Source organism: Prinia subflava, chromosome 1 (genome assembly GCF_021018805.1).
Source record: "Prinia subflava isolate CZ2003 ecotype Zambia chromosome 1, Cam_Psub_1.2, whole genome shotgun sequence".
Taxonomy (NCBI): domain Eukaryota; kingdom Metazoa; phylum Chordata; class Aves; order Passeriformes; family Cisticolidae; genus Prinia; species Prinia subflava.
Window position 1 is genome coordinate 108162655 of NC_086247.1, and position 19690 is coordinate 108182344.

General features: G+C 47.8%; 1 protein-coding gene across 1 annotated transcript in view; it reads right to left on the bottom strand.

Annotated features, from left to right (window-relative positions):
* Nucleotides 1-17955, bottom strand: part of LIMD1 (LIM domain containing 1) — a 33189-nt gene extending 15234 nt beyond the window's left edge. Inside the window, exons 1-2 of the mRNA XM_063406972.1 lie at nt 16660-17955; nt 7154-7255 (exon numbers count right to left, since the gene is read on the bottom strand). Coding sequence (XP_063263042.1) covers nt 7154-7255; nt 16660-17785 — 1228 coding nt within the window. The 5' untranslated portion in view covers nt 17786-17955. The remainder of the gene's footprint in view (nt 1-7153; nt 7256-16659) is intronic.
* Nucleotides 17956-19690: the final 1735 nt, after the last annotated feature.

Consider the following 19690-nt stretch of genomic DNA (forward strand, 5'->3'; position numbering starts at 1 on the left):
TGGCATACCATCAGGGTGCACTCCCAGGATGCCAGTGCTTTTGTCCACCGTGTTCTCAAATGATGGCTCTCTCCTTTTGAAGACCACGCAGAGTTTAACCAGGGACTTGCAATGTCCCTGGCAAGGAGGATCCCAGGAGATGCATCATTTGCTTAATGGGGATTTGGACTTAACTTTCTCTTGTGAAGTTGCTTTTCCATTATTTATGACAAACAATGGGCTCACAAACCCATGTTCAAAGACAAGAGATAGCTTGTCAATGCATACAATGGAACAGGGCCACGTCTAGATCCCAAGGCTCTATTGGGATGCACAACCAGGACATTGCTGGACAGCCAGTGTGTGGGCTTCACTTAGCACTTATCCCTGTGGTACCTGCACAGCAGATGGGCAAAAATCACTGCTAACTGGCAGCTTCTCTTGGGTCCCTTCCACACTGACAGCCTTGGGCCTCTGCCATTACAAAAATCAGTGCTCTTTCAAGTACCACAGCTGTAAAATAAATTTGGATATGTGATTACTGATGGCACACTGAATTCAGCCAGCATGTGTGTTTTGGGAGCCCTCTGTGGACACTGCTGACAGGCAGTATGGTGCCCTACCACGTGCAGCAGACCAGGTCAGGCATCAGACAGTTCTGCCTAATTTCTAATGGGAGAAATCTCTTGATTTCAGAAATTTCAGAGAAATTTCTCTTGGCCACTGTTAAGGCTGGGTGCAGCACTGAAGCTGACACAGAGGTGTCAATATTTCCAATCTGCTCTAGAACTGAGCCTACATGAAAGGGTCACTTCAATGCCTGTACATCCTCCAGATCAGGTAAATGGCAGATATCCCAAGACAGATCAAAGTCTTGCTGAAACCATGGGCAGGAGGATAGGATAGCTCTGAAAAGAAACCGTGCTAAGACACAGTAACTCCACTACCACTTAAGGTGTTGGTCTCTCTCAACTACACCAGCTGTATTGTAAGATTGCAAAACATATCCTCTGTGCTCTCACCATAAATTTGAGGCGGTAGAAAAAAAAACCCAAACAAATCCAAGCAAAAAACCCTCAAAACTCTCAGAAAATGATCTGATGCCTGAAAGCCAAAAACATGCTCTGGAGCATGTAAGAAAGAACAGCAAGAAAGGTCAGCTGCCTCTAATGGCAACACAACCACAGGTGAGGGCAGAAGTGGATCCCCAGACAGAAACACTGCAGAACCACAGCACATCACACAACTGAGCAACACCTCTCCTTTGCCACCAGGCTAACCACTGCAAGAAGATACTCAAGAGTTCTTCTTTTAAGGGAAAACCGCTAGAAGTGTCAAAATTCAGAGGTAAAATACAGTCACCCCAGGACAAAGCAGTGCTTTTGATCTAGATAGTCCCTGCTCAGTGACTGGTTTTCATCCCAGTGCTTAGCCACTCTGCATCACTCTGGAGACTGCTGCCCTGTTCCCCAAAATGCACCAAAACCAGGCGGCTGTCAAGAGCTGGCCTCCCACCTGTCACCTCGTGACTCATCGAAACACTCAGAGCCTCAGAGGAGGAAGGAGGGGGAGGCAATCTCTGTGACCTCAGTGAATGTAACTACATTGAAACAACATGAGAGAGTAATTTTTAAATTTCTCTGGTTATGGAAAGGGCCTCAGTGCTTACTAAGACACTACTCAGAAAACTACTCACGGGTGTCATTGAAATGTTGTAAGAAACCCACTAAAATCCTTACAGCACAAATTAATCCTATGCCTGTTCTTAACAGAAAACACTACTTTGAAGATGTTATTATAAAATAAAAAGACTAGAAGGACTGGAAATCTATTCCACTAAAGATTTCATCCTTCTTTTTTTCTCCTCATGTTGTCCTAATGATTTCAGACTTTCAACCAGCACCAAAACACATGCAATTGACTGAAACCATTAGTACACTGATAAATCCCCAACTGCATCCATCCCCTTGTGGAGCTGAACATCTGCACCTTTCCATCAAGGATATCCACTGAGGACACCTGATCCATGCCAAAGCCCCTTCAGCTCAGGCCTCACAGCACTACTGCCCTGAAATCTGGCCAGGAGAAGAACAAGTACTGCCACCTTACTGTAAAAGCTGCCCTGGCTTTTCTCATCTATAGCAAGCACTTCTTGTGACAAACAACAGGATTTTTCACAAGTGAGCTGAGGCTGAAGACAAGAAGTCAGCAAGAACATAACAGCAATTTAGACTGATGCAGAAAAATGTACTGATGAATTGCTTGTCCCCTAAACTGTAAAACCAAGCACATCTGAATCTTTTCTGACATGATTTTTGCTAAAAAAATATTTTGTTTACTATGCAGGCTCTGGCATGATAATTTTACTGAAGGGATGCTGAGGACGGATTACTGGCGACGCTTTGCACTCTCCAGTCTGAAGATTTGCACGTTTCTCAAGCAAGTTGATTGGTGTGGTGGGTTTTTATCCAATTATAGGCACTAAATTCTGCCTCCACTAGAAGAGTTTCTGCATCTGAAGATAACCATACACATGCATGTGGCTGTGGGGAAATTCACTTGACAAGGCTGGCTATCCTGCTGTCTGGGATTAAGTCACATGAGCAGAAAAAGGTGACTTTCTGCTTGTAAAGTTATTTAATGATGCCAAAAAACCCCATGGCCTTGTTTTTCTAGGAGCTACATACCAATACAGGACACGTTTATTCAACATAATTAGCCCAAAGACACCAAGAGCTGCATTGCTCTAAGTAGCCATGCTTTATAATCACTGCAGCAAGACTAATTATTCCAAGCAGAGGGTTATGCTTGCTGAAAACACTGCTTTGATAGCTTAGCTACCTAGTTTAGTAAATGATCCTTGATACCTCTAAACACAAATATGTTGTGAAATATTAAATATAAAACATATATACCCAGAAGGTGGCAAGAGGCAGCCAGATTGTGTGATTTCAAAGTCTGTCACTGGAAACAGCAGCCTGTTAATCTCTACACTGACATCAACATTAATCTGAGTTTGTAAAAATAGAAAAGAAAAATAAAGTAATGCACTGATGTTCATATGTCAAAGACTGAATTCTTTAATCTAGCAAACATACAAGGTTTCCAGCTCTTTGCAGTAAGGAGTCAAAATCTGGTCCTCACTTTGGCCCTCGTGTTGTAGTTCAACATCAAACACTCCTTCAAACCACCTTGCAATCAGTTCTTTCTTCCTGACTTCCTTCCTCACCTACTGATTTCTTTCCCAGCCATCTCCACCGTTTACCTTGCACTTTTTTAGCTTTCAGATTTCCTCTTGACGACCAAGTGGCTCAATTGCAAGACTGTTATGCTCTAAACTACACTGCTAGCAGAGCAAAAACGTCTATTTTCCAGGCAACCTGAGGAATTTGGATATACATCTGGCTGAATCCAAGAGAAAACACTAAAACTAACAGAGCAGTTTAGAGTGATACACTCTAGTTAAAAGTATATAATTTATAAGTTCTCCTTACTACCTAAATGGTAAATACCAACATGTGGAGACACACATATCTTTCTTTCATGTTCTGAGGAGGTATAAAGTAGTGACTTAATTTAAATGGTTAATGTGTAACAAACCATTTGACAGCTAAAATTGTTCGTCCAACAAGCTGCAAAAAGCCCTCCAAACCTCAAGGCGGAAACAGAAACCTTTGCAGGAAATAGCTCAATGCGTTTGGAGGCCTTTTTTTTTTAACCTACTTTCGTGGCCCTCCTGTAAAGCAAATATCATTTATTACTAATCCTGCATAAAGAGCCTGGAGTTTTTTCCCCTCCCTCTCTGCAAAAGGCTGCCTTGTTTGTGTCTCTGCTCTGTAACAAACAAGAAGATAAATGAGACATTTATGCCAAAGTAATAATTCTAAATCTGTTGTTTTGACCTCTAAGCCAAATTTTCTGCATTACATGCCATTGGCTCAGATAAGACAGGACATTTTTTTCCTGCCAACTGAACCCTGCAGCGTGTGCATAGCCCTGTTCAACAAACTGCTCTGTCATTTATCTCTGAATATATGTGTATTGGGAAGCAAAGGGTGAAGGAAATTTGGCACGATGAGGTATCACACCCCTCTCCACCCCAATAACCCCTTGCTTCTTAGACCCTCTTGATTTTCTGTGTTGGGGAAACCAATGCACATTTGGACACAAATCCAGCTAGGAGCAAAATTAGAAATCCTTGCTAAAATGAAAACAGCAGGACAGTGGTTATAAATATCTGGAGGACAATACGCTTTACCTTAATAGGTAACTTTGTATATTTTATTTATTGGAGTGGGGGATATTCAGTGTTCCACCAGAGAAGAAATTTTACAACTGAAATCAGGAGCAACCTTGACTCCTCAAAGTCAAGTTTGCACTGGATGGTGTCCAAGATGAACTCCACTTGACCTTAAAAGCTCTACTTACTTTTCAACTAGAAACCAGAGTTTCCACATAGGCTGCTCAAGATGTGCTTTGCAGCTAAGAAAGACAACACCAAATAAATATTTATTTTTCTGGCAGACAAAAATGGTCTCATCACATTTACTGCAGTGACACAGGTGACAGAAAGCCTGCAGAGGGGCATGTGTCCTCTCTGAGTGAATGACACAGTGTGTGCCCTTTATCCCCACAGCAACTCATGGTCTGTGGGGCTGGAAAATTACTTTAGGGCTGCGAAAGGGGGGATTCTCAAGTAGGTTTCCTCCCTCAGAGCAGGGCAGGACTTCTTGCACCTCCCCAGGGGCATCAGGCAGGCAGCTGCAGTGCAGAGGTTTGATGAATCAGAAAGTCAGGCCACAAAGCCCCAGAGCAAGTGTCTGGTGCACCAAGGCCCCGCAGATCACAGGGCAATGCAAGAAACCACCCCCTGCACTGAAGGGTTTCTTGCAAATCTTGCTGCTTGTGGAGATCTGTGCATATGAGGGAAAACACTGTAGGGGCCTCTCTCTGGCACTACTCTTTCTGCAATGCTGGGAATCCCATGCCACCACACACCTTCCCCTCCATCCATCCATGCCATCCTGCCCGCTGCCACTGCCTTGAGTTTCCATTTTAGTATGGCCACTGCCACAATGGGAAGAACTTTAGCTTTCATGACTACTCTCTTAAATATAACAAGCTGAATTAGGCTCTCACCTATATGCCCATGACTTGCCCATGACTTTTTTATCTTGTTTTGAAACACAGTCTTTTCTACTGAGGCAAATATCACTATTGCTCCCACACCCCTTTCTTTCCCTCCCTCCCTCCCCATCATTTTCACTAACCTTGTTTTTTGATTTTACTTTCAGTTTGAAACCCTTTGCCCCAGCACATCTACTCAGCACATTTCTCAGTTACATCCTGGGTAAGAGACAAAATGGGCTTCATTTTGCTAAACTTGGCTTCTTTCCATCTTTCTAAGTCTCACCTGACATCCACACCTTTTCAGCTTGCACTGGAAACATTTGGAAAGGGTTGACTTTTAGAATAAGCAGCAAACAGCTATTCTTTCAACCCTCACCAACCCACCTCATTAGGAATGGGATTAAGCTAATTTTTAACCAAACACAGACAAACAAACAGACGTAACCATGGATACCTCTGCAACCACAGCTACTTTTCTAGCACTGGTCTCCAAATAAAGATTGTAAAATTCATTTTAAAAAGAGAATCAAAAGTGTTTCTTTCTAAAGCACCAGTTGCATGATAGTAATTTTAGAAATTTGAGACAGCTCAAACCTGCTGCTGGATTATTTTTAACAGGAGCTTTGGGAGCAAGGGCAGTTCAGAGACTGCCTGGCCCTAGAGGGCAAGAGGTAACTGAAGCAAAGCCCTGGCTGCAGCCAGGAATCCTCTCCATGGAAGAAGATTAACTGATTTCAAAATAATTTATAAGAAAGGACAGAACAATGAGCAGATGACTTCTAAGTCACTAGGAAACTGCCACTATATGCAAAAACCTCTTTCTCTTTTCAGTTTTCCTATTTTTGGTTAGATGATGGTGAAATGCTCTACTAAAAACATAGGTGAGGCAGGGCAGCTGGTGCAGGACAGCTGGGAAATGGGCATAGTTCAAGGCTCAGCTATTATTAAAAAGCATACACATCTTTCTATATTTATTCCAACTTTACAGCTCCAAATAAAACACATGCAGTCCTGATGAGTTTATAACTCTAAATACAACTCAGGAGGAAAAACCCTCAGTCTCATCTGGGAAAACCAAACTCATATATACAAAAGCAGCAAAAGATTATTATTTTTTCTGCCACCACATATACAGCTACACTTCTAAAAATATGCTACTAGCGCTGGAGTTAAACATAACAAAACAGAAAAACCACTGTCTTACAAATACAGCCATGGTTTAAAATCAAGTGGCCAGTTCTTCACTCCAGCTCCACCACAGACCTCCTCAAAAAGCAGCTTAGGAGGATCCATACATTGCTGTACGCCCCAGCAAGCTCCAGATGTGGGTCTGACAAGTGACCCACAGGGAGCTCAGCAGGGCCAGCTGAACTATTTACTCTGCTTTTTGGGTAGACTTCACAGGGCTCATCATCACTGCTCCCAGCCTGATACCTCTGCACAGTAACTCGTTCCCTCCCTGCAAAGACCATAAACCAAGCTGGCAGAGACATGCCCCTTATCTCAGGGCATGGCTGCATTTCTCTGGAGAAAAAGCGAGCAAGATGTGTAACCTGGGTCATTCCTGCACTTACATGCTTTGACTGGAAGTATTTCAGAGGTACAAAATGATTTTAGCAAGTAAAAGATAATGCATGCAGCGAAAACTGTCACTGGATTTACCCTGCAGCAGCTCCATCTGAAAAGTAAAGCCTGCTGAGACAAAAAATATGCCAGCTAAGGCATATTCACCACCACTTTGAAAAAATGCTCTTATAAGAAAATGTGGCTATAACTGAGAGGCAGAGGAATGAAAACAACCAGCCCCCATACCAGAAGGCAGAAGCGTGGCACAATCCAAAATATCTTTTCTACATGCCTTGCAACAATCCACTCAAAACAAACAGCAAGCACCACCACCACCAAGTCGTACAGCTGCAGCAGACTCAAGCTGGGAGACAGTTTAATAACCACTTTCTTTTCTTCCCCCTTTACACCAGAAAAATGTTAAGCCCCAAGAGTTTGCTGCAGGGAGTGGCACCAGCATCAGATCAGGGATACTCACTGCAGGCTCCACAGGTGAAGCAGCTGTCATGGTAGAGGTTGCCCATGGCCTGGCAAGCCTGGTTTGCTCCATATACGCCCTTGTTGCACTTCACGCAGGCACCTGGTGGAGAGAAGAGAGGTCACAAGGGGGACCCGACAGGGCGGCTGGGGACACTGGTTGGGTGACAACACATGTAGCTTGTCACGGTGGCTGAACAGCCTAGCACCATGTGGTTCACTGAAGCCACAAGATGTAGGTGACATTACCAGCACCTGCCCTGAGTGATGCTCTTAACAGTGGTCATAACAGTCATCAAACCTCCACAGTGAAGGACTTTTGCAAAAAAATAAACTGCACAAGAACAGTCCTGTCCAGGTACAATGACATGTCATCCCTTCCCCCATCCTTCCTGACAATCTTTATATACATCTAAACCTGCTTAAGGACCCTCACAAAAGCAGGGAGTATCAGTAAGTGGTGCTCAGAGCTCTTCACAGACCAATAGTTTCTGCCACTTATTGTATAAGATAAGCTTGTTGGTTGCAACTGATGTGAGGAAAACACAGCTCTTCACTTAGCTCCTTTAAATCATCAATTTCAGACCCCAGTTGTGCCTGCTGAAGGCCCTAATGATTTCCGAAAACAGAGCTAGACTACCTGACATCTACCTGTCTTAACAAGGAAATGGCATATCAAGCCAGTTTACTTACTTCAGGCACTACCCTGTGATTGTGACAGGCTGTTTGTAAAGTAACATCAACCTTTAACTACCTCTAACTGAGAAATTTGAATCTCTGTTTAGGCAAATAAATAAGGGGCAGCATGAAGGAAAAATGGATTATGTGTTTCAGTCTCTGGTCTGATGTGACTCTGATGTGACTTCACCTCCAGGTCTCTCCTTGCATCACCACTCAGCCCTATTAATCCCGGCTCTTAAAATCCCTGCTCAAGGGACTGTGAGTCACACCTCACTCCTACTGGCCCAGGAGGAGGAACAGCATCATCTTGCTGGAGATCCTTAGTTATGCTAAGGGTGATAAACAAAAACACTTCTTTTGGGGCCCTGCAAGCTCCAGAGTAATTGAAAAAGTCTGAAGAAAGTTAGGAAGAAGTCCATTGTGCTTACAACAGTGCTGAAAAGTAACTCAACTCTGGTAGCACCAGGCTTGCACTGCCAAGGTGAGTAACAATTTCCTCCTGCTGCCAACAGCCATGGCCGTCAGTTCTCACACTACAGGGATAAAACCACTCAGGAGTCCTTTGCAGTAGCACACACACGCTGCTGAAAAGCAGACACTTGAGTTTCCCAGGTTTTTGCAGGGCAGACCCGGCTCTCTGTGCTGCAGCTGCCTGCGCGCATTCAACCCGCACGCTGAAAGCTGTCCTAGTGCTGTGCCAAGCCCCACTGCACTCAGAGCCAGAGTCCACACTGACACAAACCTGGAGAGCAGGCTGCAAAGAATAATTAGTTACTTTGTTTTGTCCAAATCCTACACTGAAATGCTCACTTGGCTGTGGGCCCACCCCAGCACTCAGGCTGGCACCAAGCGAGCAAAACTTTCTGGTTCTTTCTGAACTGAGCAGGTTTATCTCATTTATTCAAAGAAACGTTTTAAGAAAGATAAATCGTACAGGCATTAGAAAAAGGATTTTATAAAAAGAAGGTCAAGGCAAAGATAAGAAAAAATTGGCTTTTCAAATGGATGTGCTCTCGCAAGAATAAGCACATTCAGTGGCAGCCTGAATTTCTGTGCAATGATCTGACACAAGAGCTAACGACTCAGAATTCCCTCTTGAGTACAGAAATGCCGAGCAGAAAGTTTCGAGAGCAGAAAACCTGCCAATTTTCCATGACACCCACCAGGCTTTCCACAGAGCCAACGTATTTATTGCATGGCAAGTGCTGCATTTTCCCCTTCTCCGTGCCAATGAGTGGCTGCTCCAGAAAATTTCAAGAGCATGCTCTGCTTTCCTCTTTTCCGCAAAGCAGCCAGGTGACACTGACTGTGGATGAGCAGCAAGAAGCAGCAGGAGGCAGAAGGCACAGCAGCTGAGTGCAGGCACAGCGCCCAGTGAAGATGCTGGCAGGCAGAAGCCACTATTAAGTAGGCTACAGCAAACCCCGTGGAGGGCAGAAATTGCCACCTCCTGTCTATCCTGTTATATTTCAGAGCACAGGCATTGCCCTCTGGGTTCCCAACAGGACAGATCCTGAAGGAGCTGTCAAGGCTCTCCCATCTATACCAAAATCTTCCTCCACTTCGCACCCCTCAACCTCCCCAGCCACCCTTCCACCTTCCTTTCAGTCCATGCCCCATATCATCCCCTGATTAACCCTTTCACCCACTTCTTTCAACATTTAGGCCCCTAAAACATGGAAAGTATAATCACGGAATGAAAGGGCTTTTAAAATAAATTGACAATGTTTCCTGTAAAAACTGTAATGTGCTAAATTACTCAACCATGTAATAACCAGACATGCTATAAATATTCAGACATATCCTGTGCCAAGGTTGATGATTGAAAAATGGCATTACGGCACATCTGAATCTAGTTTATGTTCTTACATGTATCTGCTAAATCTTACTTGAAAGCCTATTAAATCTCAGTAGCAAGTGAAATTACTCTCTAAATAAGTCTTTGCTCTTTCCAGATACAATATTCTGAAGTATTTTAACCAACACACTTAAGCTTTCATCTCTGACACTCAGCACACCCAGCCTGAAAGAGAGGGAAAGAAAAGAAGTGATTTTTATTGATTTTTTTCCTTTCCACTTTTCCTTTTCCCATTCACTCCCTTCTGTCACAATGATCCCGATCTTTTGGCTTAGGCTAAAGCAAGGAAAAAGCAAGGAAAAACCTGTTGCTGCCGGCAGGCAGTTGCAGAGCTTGGCAGCATGTGTGCAAAGGCAGGGCACGGGGGCCACCTCCAACCCCATCCCGCTGCAGGACGGGCTCTGTGCCCTGCTCCACGCCGCTCCGCCGGCTATTTCCCGAAACAGTGCTGACTGTGCTTTCTGCTGGTGTTAAAGTGTCAGCAGCACCACTCCAGCCCCACATGCCACTGACACGAGTCAGCAGTTCTGGGTAATTTTCTTGGCATGGAGTGGCTTTTAGCAAAAACTTCTGTCCTCAGCATGAAGCAGAGGGATCCTGAGTAGCCACAGTTCAGCAAGAGCCCTGATTCCTGTGCTTGGTAACTTCGCAGCTTGTAACAAGTGTTTATGCAAGCACCAATCCCAGCAGACATCCCCTTGGAAATGATGGGTTTTAACCTTAGACAACGTTATTGAGAAGAAATGACAGGTTTCTCTTTTACCACCAGGATGACAAACCCAAGCCACCACACATGCACAGCACCACTGAATTCATGCCCGAGTGCGCAGGCAGAATGATAGCCAGATTTGGGAAGGGAAAGGGATGGGAATTGCTGATTTGGGTTCATTTTCTGTCGGCCGGGCAGCCGTCCCCGGACAACAAAGAAATCTCTGTTCTTTTTTGCATCATGCAGCAAGCAACCGCCCGCGCTGCAGCTGAGAGCCTGAACAAAGGGACCTTTGGAACAGAGCTGGGACCTAAAACATGCCCTGTAAGCCACTTCCCAGCACTTGCCACACTCCATCTCAGCCCTGCAGATCAGGAGGGCTGTCACCAGGAACAGCCTCGGCTCACGTGATCCAACAGGTTGCACGCAGATCTCCGGGGCTGTGAGAAATGAAAGCGAATCCGGTGCTCAGTCTGAAATGTCAGTCCCACCCTCAAAATTCAACAAGTGCATTTCCATTTACCACCAGACTCAAGGCCCCTGGAGACATTTTTCCTCCTAGTGTTGCTATTTCACACTCACCAAAAGGAGTTTAGTTACTTACTGTATCCCACTCACTAAAAATTCATCACAAGCCATACTGAACAGCAGCATTTTCTGGGACTAGGGCTTATTTCTACATTTCAGACAACATCAATCCACAGCCCAAGACCACAGTTCTTCCAATAGCACCACTTTTCTTTTCAGCAGCACCTCCCTTCTCAGCCAGGCTTTCCTACATGTGCTCTTGGTTGGGTTACTAATATTGTCACTTCACTTTGAACAGCTAAATGTGACAGTGCTTCAGTGGTGAGGTTTCTTTGCCATGCCAATTTGGTCCCAGGTCAGAGGAATGCAGGGGCTGATTCCGGTGGTGTGGGTCTGCTTATCTGGCTAATCCAGAAACAGACAGTCTGTCCTACTCCTTCCACATACTGTGCAAATCACATTTTTACAATTAGATTGACTCTTCTCCATCAGATGTAACTGGGTTCTGCCCCTTCCTTACAGGAGGCTGGACTTATGGTGAAGAACCCCAGCTGAACTTAGAAGAACCCCCCCAGTTTCTGCACCTTTGGTATCATCATTCCCATCTGTCCAACATGCACACAGCTAATCCAGAAGTAGATCCTGATGCCTCTTGGCAGAAGTTGTACCTTCATAAGGATCCTCCCCATCAGAATTCTGATTGACACTCACTCTGACAGGGAGGAGGACCCTGTGCAGGTACAGCTGCTGTGTCTCCAACCCACCTATTTATCCCAGGAGAACCAAGGCCTCCATTTGCACACACCTGTTTCAAAGACCATCTGCTGAGAAAAGCCTTCATCCTGTCATATATGATGGGATGCTCAGTTCTCCTGGTTTTACTTTAGAATTTCTCTGGAACTTGAACCTACCCATCTTCCTGTGCCTCACCTTAATTCCTATATCAAACTCTAAATTACACACATTGCATGCCTTGCTATGCTGCTTATCCACTACTGAGCAGTAACTCTTGCTGGAGAGGTGATTTCAAGGACATGTGGGGGCCTGGGTGAGATCAAGTGCCTGGCAAACCTGGCAGATTGGTTCCATTCATCACAGAGTGACTGGGTTGTCTGCAAAAGATGGACAGCTACTCCCTGCCTAAAGAACCACAGAGCTGGTAAACACAAGTTTTCTGTTCCCTTTTTCATGCCATGTTCTTGACCCCTGACCTTGCTGCAGACCTTTGTGTACGTACTGCCAGTGAAGGACAAAAATGCCATCAAACTCACGTCAGTGACATTTTAAGTACCTTACAGTGACGTGGGAGGTTATGATAACTCCCATGCCACATTATTTCTTTGAGTCCCACTCCTGCTGTATTCTGGCTGAAAGACTGATTGCTTCTCTGCCTCAGCTCCTTGCTTTTCCTTTCCTTTTGGTAGATTTTTCCTTAGCTTGCAAACCCAGCTGAGCTCCCAAGAGGAAGGGAGGAGAAGCACATACTGCTATAATCTTGAAGAGCCATATTCCAAGCCAATACTTATTTGCTAGGTTTCTTACAGTGAGATAAGCTTTGCAATCTGTACACACCCACTACTCCAAGTGCCGTGATCCTTTCAGCTTTCCTTGTTCCACCAGGACCTGTCTCTCCCTGATTCTCCTCCTCTCTGCTGCAGGCAGGTCTCAGCTTTGGTACTCTCCCAGGTGAAGGTGGTAAAGGATGCCTCTGCTCATTCCCAGGGGAAATGGCATTGTCATCATTGCCCACAGACAAAACACTCAGAGGAACTTTCATGTTAATCAGAAATTCTCCACTTGTCAGCCCTGAGATTACCTTCACTGCACACAAAGTGTCCTGATGCCCCACCATCAGCAGGGCTCAGTGAAGTCCCTGGATGTATACAGCCCCAAAGTTGAACAAATTTTGGTTTCAGCAGAGGTGAAACACTAACTTCACTGTACACTACGCTTCCAAAGAGCTCTGCTGGCCTTTGAGCTGCTCACACCCATTCAAAGGTGCTGGGCTTCCAGGTCTCCACTGGCTCAGTGGTTCAGCTACTGCTCTGCTTCTGCCAAGAGGAAAAAAAAATCTGCAGACTTTGCTATGAGATATTGTCTGCCTGACTGCTGGGAAGTATCCCAGCTTTTCACTGAAAAGCAAGATGCCCAAGGCCCTCCTAAAACACCTGCAGTTTATCAGCTCTGCTGTAAACAACAAGGAAGGCACAATACAACAGCTAACAAATATTTGTAACATGAAAACCATTCATAAAAATGGTTTTACAAAAAGCTCTTGGTAAGGGTGTAGATAATCCTCATCAGCCTGAGATTTCCATCTAGCTGTATGAAAAAAGTACTGGTAGAAACATGATGCTACCTGTTACATCTCTAAAAGCACCCATCTGTGCCTGCAGACCGAGGCACCACATGCTAAAACAAGTAGTCAGACCTCCCTGCAGACCCCAGCACACCTCAGCCAGGCCCCTCCTCTACCAAGGCACTTGCAGGTAGTGCAGGCACATGCTGGGTTTGGTTGTGCATCTGTCTCATCTGGAAACTCACCAGGCACCTTCAGTCTTTGGGATGGTGTCACTTCATCTAACCCTAAACATTTGTGTGGTGCTAACAAAGGATTTGGAATTCCCTGATCATTCCTATTAAATCTTCTGTGAGCAAGAAGAGATTAAAGCTGATGCACCCAAAGAAACGCCATGGGAAATCAATGGGATTTGGGCACCACACTCCTGAATATTCCCTGGAAATAATACACCAAAACTTAAATACATCCTAAGCTGGCTTTCAGCCACACCTCCCAGGGACACAGAGGCCCTCCTCTGCTGCACTGGAACTAGCCTCTCTAGGAAGCAATTTCAGCTTTTCCTTCCCCAAGCAAAAGACCTGGGTGATACCTGAGACTCCCTATGTCCTCCTTGACAGCCCACATAAATCAAATCAGCACTTCAAAAGCCCTCTTAGAGAACCAGAATTCCTCCAGAGACATGTGCAGCCTATGCAGCTCACACAAAGGTCACTACTTACAAAATAACAAAAGGAAAAAACCCAGAGAGAATTCTTGGCTTTGTATATTTCTTTCTTTTGACGACTTATACCTACTCTGAGCAGACAAAAGCACTTTGCACAGCAACTTGGTGCTGACACATAACCAGACTGCTGCTCCTCAGCACAGCTTCCTACCTGTATTTTGCCTAGTTTTGCCTGGCTTATCCTTCCTAGACTTTTACTCACAAGCACACATTTTCCCCGTAATAAAGGAGAAAGCAACTCCTTTACTGTGATCTGAATTAATTGTTCTTTATAAACATCTGGTCCTGATTGAGACAGACTGAAGGACAGACAGTATGTTAACCTGACAGACAGACCCATCTTCGAAAACATCTCCTTGTTACAAAAGCAGCACACAAAATTAGGAGAACTGAAAATATTTTTTATAAAATACTTTAGTCATTTGTACTTTAGCCTTGGTTTCATTTCCTGGGTCTGATGAACTTCAAAGCTGCTGCAACAGACTTCACTGGGGAAAACGTCTGCAACAAAACAATTGATCCTTTTTATCACTATTGCATAAAAGGGTTTATTTTACATCCTAAAGTTTGGTAGCTTGAGAGTAGAGCATAGCAAAAAACAATTGAGAAGGCCAGCTGTGCCCGTTATTCTTTCAAAGGAAGTAAGGTAACTACAAAAAGTGAAAATAAAAGTGAGAAAGCAAGGGGAAGGAGGAGGCCCAGAATTAAAATACCTTGATACTTGCTCCTTCCTATTCCCTGGTCCTCACCAGGGCAGATCTGCTGAACCTTTGCCTGCTGAGCTGAGGCTCCACAATGCTTCACTTTTCCTCTGCCAATACTGCAAAATTTCTTTTTTTCCTTCTCATTCTCCTCCTTCCCAAATTTCTCAGACATCACATCCTGGTGTAATATTTCCTGGCAGGAGGATGTCAAAACACCTCACTGGGGATCAGGCAGCTTCTGTGTCCCCTCCCTCCCTGGAGCTCACTCAGCCACCTGACCAGGCGGGCTCTCCATGCTGCCAAAAATACTCCTGCTTCACTATAAATCTCCCGCAGGACAAAAGCCTCCTCCTGCCTCGCATCCTTATTTTGTGACAAAAATGTAAAAGTCATCTAACCATCAGCTGGGTTCCTCTGCCTCCTGAGCCCATCCCCAGGCACATTTTGGGTGAGGTATGATCCACTGGTTTACATGCACCGCGAGGTGAAGACACAGCAGGGTCTGTTGGAGGGACCCCTGACACCACTCCAGCAGAGCTGACTGTCACCTCTAGACAGACATTCTCCAGGAGCTGCTGTCCCAATGCCATCCCCATTACCAGCTCCTGGTCACGGCATTCAGCTCCCTGCGCTCATTCAAACCGCGCGCTTCCTGCACGCGACGGAAAGCGCCAAAACTCATTTCCAGGCCAAAACACTGTGACTAGAGCAGCTCAACACATCACTTTTCTGCGACAGGATGAAAAATGCCCCTGCCCTGCCACAGGCTTAATCCAGTGTTGGATACCAAGATAAACAACCCCGGCACAGCCCTCTGCGGGCAAGTCCCCCCGCCCCTGCTGCCAAGAAACACATTTTGTTATGCAATCTGCAGCTGAGCGCTCGGGGGTCCCCGGAGCCACATCCCTAAGGCTCGGTGCGAAGCTCTAGTGTGGCTCAGACCACCACTGAGCCACCCACCAACCCCACCTGACAGGACCCTGTGCAACAGCACCCGTGCAGCCTGAGATGCAAACACTTCCTCAGCACCAGGCTGAAGAGTTTAATCTGTCCCTGTTCTACTTCTGCGACTGCAGGTCTAAAATCATGAGGAAAATCCATACGCCTGGCCTGCTCCCATAGTTTCTTAAGATACAAGTAGTTTCCAGCCTTCCCAGCAACTCTGGGTTTTCCTCTCCCAAAAGCTAAGCTATCTTACCTGCTGTTAAATTGTGAAGTGGCACAGCAGGGAAAGGAAACACGCAATTTGCCCCTGACCTGCTGCCATCCTGGGGTAGCAAATCAATTTAATCCAGAAGGATATTTAATATTCTTATTGGGAGATCCTGGCATGTTAGTGGTTCCTTTTCACTGCCAAGTGCCAGCAATAACCTCTGGTGGTGGTCTGGACTCCTTATAGACCCAAGATTCAGGGAAGAACGTGCCTACTGCCTGTTACTCTGCCATCTTCAGGACACACCAGTCCTTTCACTGCTGATGGGAACCAGCACTTGGGGACAGAGGGAAATCCTGGCAACTTTGGGAAACCACCGCCCTCCCCATCCCCAAGCTACTTCTCTCTTCCCTGAGCTCTGTGAGGGCAGCCCATGAGGACTCCTCCGCCGGCTGCATGGCTGCCTTCCCGCCCACACGTGGTCGGGACGCATCCTCGTAAGACACGGAGAACCAGGAGTACTGTCAAGAAAAGTTAAGTGCCTCCCTGCTGGCAATGAAGGGCAACTCAAAATATGCTGCTCCAGCTTCTTCCCAGCACTGCTTCCCCCCCTCAAGCTGCTAAACTACCTTTGCTTTAAAATTAGAGAGGTAGGATTAAAGAAAAAGGTGTCACAGGAGAAGGAGTTTCTAATCCCTGTGATAAATAAAAGTTAATTAAAAAAAAACCTGCTCTGGGCAACTGACGGAGCACAGCCACGCAGATGTACAGGCAAATGCAATCCTGCAGGTCTAAACCCTTCCACGACACTTTGCAATGAGCCCTCCTCCTGCCGACTGTGTCCTTACCAAAGTAATCGGCCTTTGGCCGAGCATCCATCTCCTGCTCCAGGCGCTGGGTCAGTGCCTCCAGCTTCAGCTCGGCCGCCGATGGCCCTTGCTCTGGCTGCGGAAGGAGGGTCTGGCAGGGCAGCTTCACCTTGGCTGTGCTGGAGCCATCCAGGTGCCCAGAGTCTGACCGCGGCCCACTCACGCCCTCCGGGAAAAGCATCTGCGGTGCACTGGGAGCCACCATCCCTCTCGAGGCCAGGCGTGAGGAGCCCGGCTCAGGGTTGCCGCCGCTGCTGGCGGGCCTGTGGTTCTGACCGTGGGCCACGAAGTGACCGGCGGGGCGGGGGTAGGCAGCGGCGTGCTGGTATTCCCCGCTGGGAGCAGCGGGTGCGGAGCCTGGCGGGAAGGACAGCGAGACACCCTGGTACCACGGCTGGCTGCCGTCTCCTCCGGCTTTGGGACCGCAGGGCTCAACGGGGCCTGAAAACCTTCGAGTGGGCTGCGCTGAGGGTGCCGAGAAGGATGAGGACCTCTGCTGTGGCGAGGACTCTTCAGGCCCCACTGCGGGTGCCGCGGGGGTCCCGGCGTTCGAGGAGGAGGACCTCTGTCCAGCAGGCCTCGGGTCACGGCCCCCGACACCTCGCCTGCCCTCGCCACCGTTCTCCTGCCCGCCGCGGCAGGGCTGGGGGTCGCCGGGGCTCCCAGGCTGCGAGCCCCCCACTCGGGGGGTCCTGTCGGGCCCCTCTTCCCAGCCCCGGCGCCCGGCCTGGCTCCCCGGGGCCTCGGCACGTGCGCCGCTCCCTCCGAAGCCGCGCTCCCCTCCCTCGCAGGGCCTCGCTCGCGGCCCCTCGGCGGCGGGGGGCGGCTTCGAACCCCGCGCCACCGGCGGGCTGCTGCGGGGGGGATGGAAGGCGGCAGCCCCTCCGTTCATCGCGGCCATCAGCATCTCCTCCTGCTGCTGCTGCTGCTGCTGGAGGTGGATCTTGGCCATCTTGGTGGCGAACACCCGCCTGGTCTCCTCGAACTCGGGGTTGTTGCCGGCAGCTTTGTCCACCCGAAAGAGACCGTCCTTGGAGGCCTCGTACATGTTGAGGTCCTCGATGAACTTGCTAGCTTCCAGACCCAGATCGTCGTACTTGTCCATCCTGCCCGGCTTAGCGGGAAGACTCCCAGCTTCTTCTTCTTCCTACTCTTCTTCTTCCTCCTCCTGCTCCTGCTCTCCTCTTTCCCGCCGGGATCAAGGCAACGCCGGCAGCGGCAGCCGCTCCGTCCCGCCGCGCTCCCGCCGCGCCCGTCCCCGCCGGGGGCGTGGCCGTGGGCGCGGAAGGGGGCGTGGCCATAGATGTAGTGCCCAGCCCGTGTCGTTGCCCACGCCTAAGGCCACGCCCACCCCTCAGCCAGCGCGCGCTGCTCGTCCCCGCCCCGTGGTGGGCGCGCGGTCTGTCTGAAAGGGTCGCGCGCGGTCCCGAAGGCGCCGCGCGGTGCCCGAGCGGGCTCGGGAGGGCCGGGTCAGGCAGCACGGCCGGGAACGGGGCGCGCACGGTGCTTAAAGTCAGCCGGGCGGTGCAGGGAAGGGGTCCTTGCCTCGTCTCCTCCCTGGATAGTATTCCTCTTTTACACCCTGCAGCCCGGAAATCTTCCTGATGAAGCCTTGTGAAAAGTCACGGACGACCGTCGGGAAAAAACCCCAACAACAGAGCCCTACTCCCCCACGAAAAACGGCGAGGAAAATCTCATTCTGTAACTACTGGAGCAATTCGTCTGTATAGTAGGAAATCGTACGAATTTTCTTGATGTAACTAGACATTCTATGCTGGATAGTCACGCTTAAATAACCCTGACTAAAGGATCCTGGATCATTGTAGGAAGACGACCCCTAGCCTGAAGAATAAAGGACAACCCTGGATGCCCCAGATAACATCAGCATCCCAGCCTTCCTTCGGGGCACCTTCAGGAACCCCCCACCCCATAATCCAGCATCACACACATAACTGCAGCAAGACCAACTCCAGAGACAATTAGATCAGGAAAGAAGCAGATGGATCATAACATTATAAAATTACTGTTGCTTTGGAATTCGGTGGCATCTGTGTGATACATAGGGATTGGCCAAATCATATTGTTCCCAAATGCTTGGAAAGTGTAGGAACTGTGTGTAAAACTGCATTTGGGGTGCCCCAATATGGCCAGGACACTTCATGCCCATGATTAAAGACTTACCCATGTGAATCTACACTTTACATTAAAGCCTCCCTCCCCTGTGAGCCAGGGCCAGTTGCAAAATTTCCATCACAAAACACGGCTGGGGGTGCCCAGAGGCTGGGGGGGCTGCAGTAGGAATTCTGCTGGGCTCGTGGGAGAGCTGGTAGGGAGCTGTGGTACCTCTGAGTAAACTTACTGGTGCAGTTGATCCTACGGGCCCGGGCACATGTCCTGCATTCCCATAACTTGTTATTGTAATTCTCCCCCAGGCTCCAGGAGGGAGGGCCAAATGTTAAGGAATGTGGAAATTCACTGCCTTTAATAATGATGAATTGGGCTGTGACCAAAACATGTCAGGGAAAAAAAAAAAAAAAAAATCCCCTCTCCTCTTTGACCCATTCCCTTACAGAAACACTCCTGAGCAACTGAGGCCAGACCTAAAATGTCCTGCCTGTTCCTGTAAGATTTGGCCCAATGTGCTTTAAAATGATGGCACTGTGAGCCCCTTTTCTTTCAAGGCAACCTCGGAACGGCTGTGGTGTCTCCAAAGAGGCTCCGAGCAGGACTGAGGGGCTGGAGGCTCATCCCTGCAGCAACAGCCTCAGGCTGGAGCTTGAGCTGATAAACTGATGAACTTTGGACTCACAAAAGTTAGTCCAGCCACAACACAGCTTTAGATAAGGGGGTTTATGGTTTCTAGGGAAGACAGGCGGATGGGAATCCCAGCACAGAGTGAAGCACAGCAGTGGGGCTCCCCCAGTCCTCAGGACCTGGAGAAGGGGGACTCCAGCACATGTTGCTGCTAACCGTGGCCTGCCAATTGTTAAAGAGATTGATAATGCTGGAG